The sequence below is a fragment of the Pomacea canaliculata genome, linkage group LG5 (genome assembly GCF_003073045.1).
Source record: "Pomacea canaliculata isolate SZHN2017 linkage group LG5, ASM307304v1, whole genome shotgun sequence".
Taxonomy (NCBI): Eukaryota; Metazoa; Mollusca; class Gastropoda; order Architaenioglossa; family Ampullariidae; genus Pomacea; species Pomacea canaliculata.
In genome coordinates, this window is record NC_037594.1 from 29,250,554 (window position 1) to 29,261,786 (window position 11,233).

General features: G+C 40.3%; 1 protein-coding gene across 1 annotated transcript; it reads left to right on the forward strand.

Moving 5' to 3' along the window:
* Positions 1 to 312: 312 nt before the first annotated feature.
* LOC112565429 (neuropeptide Y receptor type 5-like) lies at positions 313 to 9,845 on the forward strand. Its single transcript, XM_025240898.1, has 4 exons — positions 313 to 665; positions 3,763 to 4,002; positions 4,347 to 5,628; positions 7,613 to 9,845. Exons 3-4 carry the CDS (start codon positions 4,741 to 4,743, stop codon positions 7,895 to 7,897), a joined length of 1,173 nt encoding a protein of 390 aa, XP_025096683.1. The 5' UTR covers positions 313 to 665; positions 3,763 to 4,002; positions 4,347 to 4,740; the 3' UTR covers positions 7,898 to 9,845.
* Positions 9,846 to 11,233: the final 1,388 nt, after the last annotated feature.

Here is an 11,233-nt window from a genome sequence, read left to right on the forward strand (position 1 = left end):
CCTTCATGGCAAAGACAGCAGCAGGTATGGGCGTATCTTTGTTGCCAGTGATATATATATATATGATCGATCAGCTGAGCTTTGCATGTGGTCTTAAATGTGCCTCCGAGCTGCTGTTGGCAAAGTCTTTTGTAAGAGCATCAATCTTCACCGTGTTACCCCGTCAGGACTCATTTAGCCCACCCTCACCACCATCTTGAGAGCTATATATATATATCTTTACTTTTCTACTATGTGTTGTAGAAACTGTTGAGGCGGGTGTAGAAGTATCAATGAGTTTTTTTTTTTTCTTCCTTTATTTGCTTTCTTCTCTGCCTCTTTCGAAATAGCCTGATTTCAGTTTTTCGCTCGTTCTTTTCCGGTTGTGTATAAATTCTTCAGGCAAGAGAGGAAATTCCTTCTGCTGCATTTGCCTTGTCGTCAGTAAGCGAGAGTGACTTACACGTGGTCCTCCCGCTCGCCCGCTCGCTTTGCACGAAGTAGTCGTCCATGATTACCGGAAAGCCTCCTGCCCCTCTTCAGCCTGGAGGAGAAGGTCTGGCGGGCCAGTCGCCAGCTTTGTGACACCTGAAGGATGTGACGATATCGGACAGACAGGTTCAAACAGATCGGGTGGTCCGTGCGGTGTGTTGCTGTAGGCGCTGGCACCCTGATTCCAGCCACAGGTGAGTACCTGAGTAGGTACATTGTACACTGTACACCGTGTGGTCAACAGTTGAGTCTGTACGCAGGTACAGTCTTACTGGATGTCATTTTGCTGCAGTCTTGTATTTTGTCAGAGTATTGACAAGAACGAGGACACTTCCGATGGTGATATTGTGATAAAGTTGGAAGAATGGCCATGATGAATGATTAGCGAGGGAGTTAAAAACTTTCCAGTATGTTTCACTCTTGTGTTCTTCGATCGTTAGAAGAACTTGTGTTCCTTAGTTTTTTTTTCCAAATTATTATTGTCAATGCACTCAAAATTTTTCATTAGTCTCTCTCTCTCTCCTTTTTTTCGTTTGTTCTTTCTTCCCTCGTATGAATGTCTGCAGCTGCGCGCGCTCACGTGCCAGCGTGCGATTGCGTTTTCATGAGCACGTCCCTCCAGTCAATCCAAAAGGCTATTTTCCCTGAGAGTCTTTTCGCTGCAAAGCTGTCAGTAATTTTTCTTTAGGTCCCTCGTGCTTCCTAAGTATGATGTATGCAGTCTGTATCAGCCAGTTTATTCTCAGCTGCATCATTCTTTGAGAATGTGTCTTGCTAACTACATGATTCACTACAGTTCCAAGGCAAATTTTTTTTCTAGAACAAGAGAGAGGGTTGGTCTTACCCGGGTAAAAAGGTCAGGAGCAGACTCTGTACTTACTTTCGCCTTCATTGCTTCCGTCTGGCCGGGGGAGACCTGTCTCTCCTTTGGCTGCTGGAGCGTGCAGAGGGAGATATGGCGATACAGACTTGGTTTATTAACTGGGTTGAGTTCATTACAAGATAATAACCCACAAATTTCATTGATTCAATATGGCTTCAATTCATGTATAGAAAAAAACTGCAGTTCTTGAGTTTTGAAAGGAGGTCAAGGCCTCACTTCTGCGACATAACAAAGTGAACTTGATGTTACGGTAGCTCATCATTGCCATAACTCAAATATCACGGGTATGTGAATAAACACAGCAGAAGATGTTAGTTGAGGGGAAGTAATTAGTTGTGTTAAGCCGAGCAAGCAATTAAGGCAGTCAGTCCTGTAAACAGATGCCACGTGCAAAGAAACAACAGCGTGCCCGAGACGAGATCTGAACCCAGGACACCCAATCCTGACTGTACTAATGACAGATGAAGATCTCTAGGGATGTGGAGGTCCGAGGAGGAAGAAAAAACACATTTTTTAGAAAGCAATATTGCATGCTATCGCTATACCATTTTACATAATATTATTCTAGAGTTTCTTAATTTGGACAAGCCGGCTTGGGGCTACTTTATCTTTCCTTCCTCTCCTCTCTCAACTCTCGACGGATGAGGGTTTTTTGCGGAGTGAGATTTAATGGTGGGAGCAATATGCATAGAAATTAAACTGACCTACTTTCTAAGTGATGAGCCAGTTTTCTTCAGGGTTAGTTAAATGTCAAGGCGATCATGCTGATGACTTGTTTTGACAGAACCTGAATTAGGAGCTATGAATATGTATGTACCTAATGATCTCTGAATCGAGCTTCATTGACAGTTTCTCGAAATACCAACGCAGACAGTTCGGGTTTCAATCACTCGTGCTCGAGCTTAAAATTATTCTCCAAGGACATCCTCAGCAAACAGTCTGACCTGTTTCATCAGTGAACCACAACAGCTTTGCCACGAAAACATTTTACGACAAAGAGATAGAAATTAATTCTTTGTATACATTACTTTATTCCATGCTTTAGTCACTTTTTTTGGACTGTTTGACCGAATATGAAAGATCTCACTTTATACTTATTCCCAAAATCTGGTGAAATAATTCTGACATTGCAGTTTTTCCCTGGATTTTTTTAATTCCTTATTTCCCATTAATAAATATCTGCTCTCTCGTTGGCTGCGGTCTCCATTCATTTAAGAAAAACGAATTTGTGGCAATTCACGCATTTCTAAAAAACAGAAATAAAACTTGGTTATACACATTGTGATAACAAGAGCTGTGTGTTCTGTTCCCATTCTACTAATTTTGAGTGTAATCTATTGTCTCCCTTCTTAATTTCTAGTTTGTAGGCGAACTATGCATGTGTAAGCTTATTCTAAATTAGAATACATTGCGGTTAAATTACTGTCTAAATTCAGTAGTTCAACAACTCATTGATGCAATGTGATTGTTGATGAGCAAATAGTTTACCGAACACTGAGCTAATTTACTCATTTGATTGCCGGGCTATATTTAGAAAAGCCTGTGAAAAGTTTGGGCTCAATTTCAGGGATAAAACATGCATTTTTATATATCCGTGCCACCAAATTCCCCCAGGAACCTGACTTTTCTGCAAAATTTAACAGATGTGGTTTTATCTCGCAACAACTCACCCAGCTAAGGCTGAAAGGAGAATACAGAGTTGTGTGGTGACTGCCAAATATCCAGGGGGAGCTAGTAATGACACTGGGGGCTGCAGGGTAATGACCGAGCTGCTCACACTCCAAGTCGTCACGCATGGTAATTGACTTTGAGTCTCGCGAGGAACAGCAAAGTTAATAGAAGCTCCCTTCGGGAATGGTCCTTCTCTCGTTCTTGTCAACCGATTTGGACACTGTAGTAAAAAAGTACTCTGTTGTAGTGGTTGTATTCCAGATGTGTGTGTGTGTGGTCTTTTTTTTTACTTTCCCGTTATTTTTCTATTTTGGTTGTAGAGGTTGTCATGGCTGAAAAATCGCTGAACTCTTTAGTGTACAGTTTGTCAGTATCTTTAGGTGAATGAATAACAAAAAAACACGGAAAAATATTTCTCTATTTATCTCTTTATTAAAAAAAGTTACATTTTATTTTACTAAGGGATTCTCTATAGTCTTAATCCTGAGGTAAATGGCCTCTTGTTTGGAAACAGAACGCATTGCAAACAATCAATAAACTGATTCACTTACTTTTTATAACTTGCTTTTGTGTGCGGTGGCGAGCCTGCATTTAGTGAGGGTCGTTTTTCTTCACTGCGAATGCTTGTTATGCCAGATATAATCTTGCTATTAAAGAGCTGAAACCGATAACGATTAAATAAACGATTGGAACATTGTAATTTTTCTTCAGATGTTGTATCCCTTTATATTTTCCAGCAGCCAGTGCCCCAGGGGAAGACTTTGAAGGCGTGTCACGTGGATTGGACAGAGGTTTGCCGGCGAAACTTTGTGTTGGCTGCGGCCTGACAGATGGCAGCTGGAGTGTTACTTCTGATCCTCTGATGTCCTTCTGATGTTGCCACTGTACGCATTAGTGTCAGTTTGTCTGACCTCTGGCTCCCCACAGTGAGTTCATCTGAGTAGACGAAAGAGCGACTGGGCCCGTCACTAGCTGAGGTAATTAACCTCTTCTTCTCGCCTTGATAACAGGTTTTCTTTCCTTTCCTTTCCTTCCCTACTTCTGTTGGGGTCCAGTCGATGGCGCAGTCTCTCAGCCATGGGGGATACACGGAGACTCGTTTACTGGCTGAGATTTTCATCTCTGCTACTAGAACCTCCCCGTGTTTTTTGTTTACTTTTCGGGGTCCTTAAAGTATCATTTGACACGGTGTGCCGTCAATAATGACTACAGCGGCTTTCAGACAATAACTTAAACTGACTGAAATGTATGCCTATCTGCATAACTGCATGATGAAACATTTCGTTTTTTTGTTCACTAATACAAAAAATTTTATTTTCAGGTTTCAGAGAAACATTGAAAGCTGTGTCACAATTTTAAAGCATTGAAGAGACTCATTTTAAACATCCTAGTTGACCTGAAGATTCTCAGCAGTGTCTAGATAACAAAAAAGCACAACAGCAAATGTCACTTTTAATCTCCAAAAAATCGGATTTGTAGAGTGTATTATGAACGAATATATCGCCCTATGGAAATACTACAACCTTTTGCAGGACAAAGTGTTTGTCCAAGAAGCATGAAGCTAAGACAGTTCCGCTGTTCTTGTGAGTTGCTTTAGGATTTTCTATCAATCCATCTAAAGACGGACTGGTTACTTGAAATGCCAGTCTCATCATGGTCCCTGTGCTGTTGTGTGAAGAAACTTCACTCGGAAGCTAGTCAGCAGGGCGTCAGGAATGAAGGACCCAGACCCTTATCTTCTGGAGATGCTTGACGCTGGAGGACTGGAATCGAAGAACTTCTCCATCAACGATTTTCTGAAAGTCTATCTGGAGTACTCGCAAAACGACCACTGGTTCAGCCAGTCGAGAGAGATGTCGCTCATCTCCAGCTTCGTCGTCCTCATCGTCCTCGGAATCGTCAGCAACGGGCTCGTCTGCTTCATCATCGTCAGAAACGGCATTCGCAAGTCCAGCCGCAACCTGTACATCATGAACCTGGCAATCTCGGACATCCTCACCTGCGTATTGTGTAAACCGTTGTCCGTGGTGCGCCTGGTGCTCAAGAACTGGACGCTGGGCGAAGCCCTCTGCCGGCTGGTGCCGTCGCTGCAGACTATTTACGTCTTCGTGTCGACCCTGACGCTGGTGGCGTTGGCCGTCGACCGTTATCGAGCCATCACCAACAACGGCAACAGCATCCGCTCGCGGCTGTCACCCTGTTACGGCCTCGCTTTCATCTGGATCGTCTCCGTTGCCATCGCCGCGCCCTTGTTCGCTGTGCACCACGTGGAGGAGGTCAAAGGTTTCAATGGCTACGTCATGTACAATCTGTGTCTGGAACAGTGGCGCTCGCCAGTCTCGCTGACCATCTACACGGTCATCGTCCTTCTTCTGCAGTACCTCTCCCCTCTCCTCGCCATCGTTACCCTTCATCTTCTCATCGGCAGCTTTCTGCGCATGCACATCACGGATGGGCCCTACCGCCTCCCGGATCTGCATCTCCGTCGAAAGCGGTGCCGACATCGAAAAAACATGATTTTGTTGACGAGCATGGCGGCGGCATTTGCTGTTGCATGGCTGCCCTTAAACCTCGTCAATACACTCGCCACCATTTACCCTGAGGTAATTAATGGGGGAGTTGAAATAGGGAGTTAGATTTTTTTGTCTAAAATATGTTTTGTCTTTATTTGAAATAGTTGTGAGAGTTATTGTTTTCCTTTGGGGTTTTTTTCTTGTTGATTTAAGCGGATCTTTTTGTAACGTAGAATTTCAACCCTAACCCTAACCCTCATTGAAACAATGACACATTAATATTGTTCTTACTGTTTCGCTCTTACTGTTCTTGCTCACAGTTATAGCGGGAAAGAGGGGTACATCTGAAGACTAAAAATGATCAGAGTAAGAAGAAAGAAAACCTAGGCAAGACGAAAAAAAGAAAATCAAAAAAATGAACAAAGTTTGCAACCGTAACGCAGAAAAAAAAAATTGAAACGTGTAGGATATCCCTCCAAGATCTTCTTCGTTTGATCATTTACTTTTGTTCTTTTATTACTTTGTCCATCTTGCCGTCTAGCTCGCTGATTGTCTTTCAGTCGAGTTATCTAGTTTGTATTTAAATATTTTTAAGGTAGGCTGAAAATGACCGTTTTCCTCAATGGATGAATATTCTAGACCTTTTTCTCCAATCGAATCCTCGAACATCCCCTGAAGGTAAACTAGGTATAAGTAGGTTCTGTAGATTCTCTCTGCAACAAGTGCACCAGCACCAGTCATGAATTAATGGCTTTTCTGCCTTTTAAGTAAAATTTTGATAAGGATAAAGGCTGAGGAAGTATACAGCTACAGTAAATCGTAATTTTAACATCACCGTTTGTGAATGGGTATTAGTCAAGGGATGAGTGAATGAAAATAGCTGATGGCTAGAGTATGCAGTCCAGTTAGTCACTATAACAGTATAAGCCAATGAAAACCTTAGCTACCATCTTAGTTGCCGGTAGGTAAGTTTACAATTCGTTCCAGAAAACAGATTTACTTTGATTTGAGTACAGCCTTCTTTTTTTTCTGTCTCTATGCCAGTAGAGTTTGGTCACCTCATGTGTCACCTCATGTGTCATGCTAAAGGCTTCATGAAGGCCACAATGAATCTCTCGGACTCCCTGTTGCAGAGACACATAAATCCCTCTCGTTCTCTGTTTAACATATCTAGGTCGGAAAGTCATCCACGCGCAAACACCAAAGCCCCTCCACTTCCGATTCCCCGTAGGGACTGCGTGACAAAAGTCACGTGAGTCACGTTAGCGACAGTACTTCTCTCTCTCTTTGTGCCAAAGAGTTATGGCTCACCCTGGGGAGCATGCGCAGCCAGCTACGGAAGCTGCTTCCCTGGAGCTGTCTGTCAGCTAGGGGAACTTCCGGTCTCCCCCTGTCACCCAGACAGCTTTTCTCAGCTCGCTGTCATAAAAGAAACAGCGTTAGCGTGAGACTGTCCATTGTGTTTCAGGAAAAAAATTGATAACATATTAGAACCGATTTATTTTCAGGTGAAACGGCATCATGTCAGCTCTTTAGCCGCAGCATTTGACATTTTTCTGACAAAAAAGAGGATAGTGTCCAATTATGCCCATAAAATGATGGGATTTCGTGGACGAATGCGGAATTGACTTTTTGAGGTTATAAGCGGCATTCGTGCACTGATTCCTATAAAGTCGCATTTTATGTTCACAGTATTTCACAGTTTCGCTTATATTTCCTGTTTACTTATAAATTATTTGGAAGGGACCTGCTATTTTAAATAATCGAAAGCATCTACCATTGTACATTCCGTTTAAAGCACATATTTTCTTTGAATCACAATTGTCGCCTTTATCAGTCATATATTTTAGGTTAAGAGCTACTTTCACCAAATGTTTAGTATTTGCTTGCATTAATAAAGTAGTAATTTCTGTAATGTTTATGATAGTTTCTAGGCTGGTAGTTCTGGTTAATACATTCAAAGCACGAAGGATATATATATATTTCTCTGTGTGATCATATATATCTGTTCATGTTTGATTTGTGCATATTCACAGAAAGGCTAAAAGCAATATATCTGTGTGTATTGTTGCAGGTTTTTCAAGGCATTGATTTTCCTTTCATCCACGCCCTGTGCATTCTTGTGTCCTTCACCTCAGTCTGTATCAACCCTGTCATCTACGGGCTGCTGAACACAAATTTCAAGAGGGATTTGCGGGGAATATGTAAGCCACCGGAGCCGAGGTGCAGTCCTACCTACTGTCGATGTTTGAGAGGCAACAGCAGGACCTTAGAGCAGTGTGGTCTCATCTCGGGACTCCCTCAAGAACTTTCCAACTCTACGAACAATAAGTTTCGGGATGTGATTACTTCGGTGTAGACTGGAAGCTGTGGAGAGAGGTGTTGATGAGATCAGAAAAGAACAGCAAGGAACTCTTTTGTTCAGAAAGGAAACAACTTGGTGCTTTGTTGACAACAGGTCAACGAACATGTTTCCGTTGGAACTGTCGGTGGCTGGAGTTTGACCAAGACATGCAGCTTTCTCTTTCTCTCTACATTGTTTTTGTTATGGTATAATTTATTTGTTAATCCCTCGGTTGTGACTTGGGCGAGGTTGAATGAGATGTACCATGCTTTCATGATCTTTAACGATTACCACGTGTTTGCTCAAATTTATGTGATATTACCCAGTGGTAATAAATCTTGAATCCAATGAAAACAGATGATAATGAAGGAATGATAATATTTACAAGCACATACCTCCACATACAGCTTCAAAATGGAATATAATACTTTGTTTCTGCATTTATCTGAAAATTAGAATAGAATTATCGAATTACGGTCTATAAATATATGCTTGTACTCAGGGACACTACTCGTTTAATAAATTGTTGATATATTCCTTCGAGGCAGCTGACATTTTGGAAGCTTCATTGAAATATAAGAGAAAGAAAAGCAGCTTTGATGACAGACACAAGTTATGTTGATTAGTATGTTGAGAAGAAGCTGTCCTGGTTTCTATGCCTCAGTATTTTTCCATCCGTGCTTGGAGGATGAGTTAGAAGTTCAGCTGAATGGTAATTAAAGGTTTGCCAGGGAACAAAATTTTGGAAAAATATACACTCCTGCAGATCCCCAGCAAAGCAAGTATATGGAGTGGAGTTTTCATGTCACGTGATTCAGTCTTCCACCAGTTTTTTGAAGATTTTTCACGAATATAATCCACTTTATCTCAGTTTCTGCGTGCCATCGTTCAGTTTTCAGTTTCGATATCGACAAAATGATGTCTGACACGCTCCTACCGCTGTTGGGCAACTTTTGGGTTCTAAACATGTGACAAAAATTTAATATTAAAAATATTGCTTAAATCTTTCCCTCCTGCTCTTATTTCTCCTATTGTTATGAAGATTGTCCCGTTACAGATCATGTATGCTTTAAAGGTGCATCTAGGGTAGGTGCAGTGTAATCAGAGGTCCCTAGGCACTTAATTAAGGTTTTAGAAAAACCTATCAACATCGTATGATCCCTAAAATCCTGATTACGATGCGAGTTTTCTTGTTCCACGAATTACATTCCTTAATCATCTCTCCTTGAAGTCATTCCTAAAAGGCATGAGTCCAGAAACAGCATGGGGTTAATCCGAGGAAAAGAATTTATTTTCAATTTATTGCTTTGTTTCAGGTGCTTTTCGCTGGCCTGCTGCAAGCCCACTAAGTAATTAAGCTTTTAAAACAGTTTTCTACTTTCTTTATGATACAATCATCTTTATGATACAACTCTGGCTTCGTTTGAATAGTTGCGACAGACAAAATCCGGAAAATACTTTTAATAAAATGCTATCTGAATAGGTTTTAGGAGGATGTTTCCCATATTCTACTTTCTTCGGACACTTAATATTTTCTATGAAATTTGCATTAACGATAAGAATTTTGAATGGCGTTGCTTCCTTTTACAGAAAATAGTGATTATTTTGCATTTGTATGTATCCATACATATCTTCATCTGGCAGCGCATTCATCTATTTATCCATCCCTCATACAATAGAGACATTGTCTCTTTCTCCGCAAACAGTTTTTTTTTTTATTATTTTCCTCCGTTCTAGTTTGTATAGACTGCGACTGAATGCTTCTATTGCCGAGTCGCATTTTTTAAGTTCATATTTTTATGTAAATGGCACGCAGAATATGTCTTCGCTAACTTCAGAGAGATAAAATAAAATGGCTAATATTTCAAAGATCTCAGTTTTGAGCTGATGTTGTTAGATACCTATGTAATTCAATGTACATGCCTTCTTTGTTATAAGTGACTTGTAACTAAATAAATTTACAATTTACAAACTATTTACCTTCGTGGTCTACGTTTCTTAAAGGAGTACGTTGAAAATCTTTCTCTTAATGATTGTCTTGCTTGATTACTGTCATTCATCTCTTCTCTCTGTCTCGCTCGCTGTCTCTGCCTCTCTCTCTTTTGCACGGTCTTTCTCATGCTTGTGGGTGTCCTTGTGCAAGCGAGGGATTGCCTGTATTCGAGTTATTTCAGTATCATTGGACAGAACTGCTTCTGCTTTTTTTTTAAACAGCAAAGCAGAGCAAAAGCAGGTTTACCGAACTCTGTTGTTAAGAATGGTTATTATTGAAACATTCTTGCTGGTAAGCACAAAATACCTGATCTGGGGAACCGAAAATAAACGGTTCCTCTCGGGTCGTGCCTTAGGGCCGTTCTTAACCCCTCAAAGTGCCTCACCATCAAACCTCCAAAGCCCTTCAAAGCTCCATTAAATTATTCAATCTATTGGCAAACTAGCTTGAAATTAGTTCAAAATGTGAATCAAAATTCCAAAGTCCCTAACTTTAGCACAAAAACCATTGGCATCCTGTGACCAGTGTGTGAGTGTGTGCGCGCGAGTGTTGGAGAGATTATTTTATTTCAGTGATGGTGAATCAATGTGTTAGTCGCACTTAATGCCTATTAACAGTTTGAGTGCATCATCCTTATGTAAGGAACACGCCATAAGTGAGGAAGGTGATGTCCAAATAAACAGTAGTAACAGTATACACACTATTTCGAACATTCGATATTTACCAGGTGAAAAAGCGTCTTGAACGCAAAAGAAAACAACTCGTTATCTTACTGGGACATTGGAAGCAACTTGTTCCTTGCAAAGCCGAACATTTTCAGGTCTGGGCACAGCAACAACTTGAATGTTGTCCATTATAATTATCACTAGCACGTGGACTGTATTTTTGTATGTTTTATTTTTTTTCTTTGTGTTTTTGTTTTGACATTCTGAAGCTTCACGTTTGTTAGTATTTCCCAGATAGCATGCAAACGTTTTAAAAACGTTTTAAAAACGTTTTAAAATGTTTACATAAAACATTTTAAAAAGGTTTGCAGAAAACGTTTTAAAAATGTTTATCATGCACATCAAAGTAATGTTTTAAAAACGTTTTCTGCAAACATTGTAAAACATTTTAAAAAATATTTTTAAAACGTTTTATAAACATTTTTCTGTAAAACATTTTAAAACATTTAATAAATATTCATATGTAAATGTTTTAAAAACGTTTTTAAAATGTTTTTTAAACCTAATTTAAATGTTTCGAAGGACACGTTTTTCAACGTTTTAAAATGTTTTTGAAACCTAATGTAAATGTTTCACAGTTCACACATACTTTTCACAGTTTCACTTCAAACATGGCATAAATGACGTACAGAG

What these genes read in the sequence shown, in the direction of transcription:
- LOC112565429 (XM_025240898.1), top strand. Translation starts at nt 4,741, where the DNA reads ATGAAGGACCCAGACCCTTATCTTCTGGAGATGCTTGACGCTGGAGGA. An exon ending in TCGCCACCATTTACCCTGAG is followed by an intron (nt 5,629 to 7,612) that starts GTAATTAATGGG and finishes GTATTGTTGCAG; the next exon opens with GTTTTTCAAGGCATTGATTT.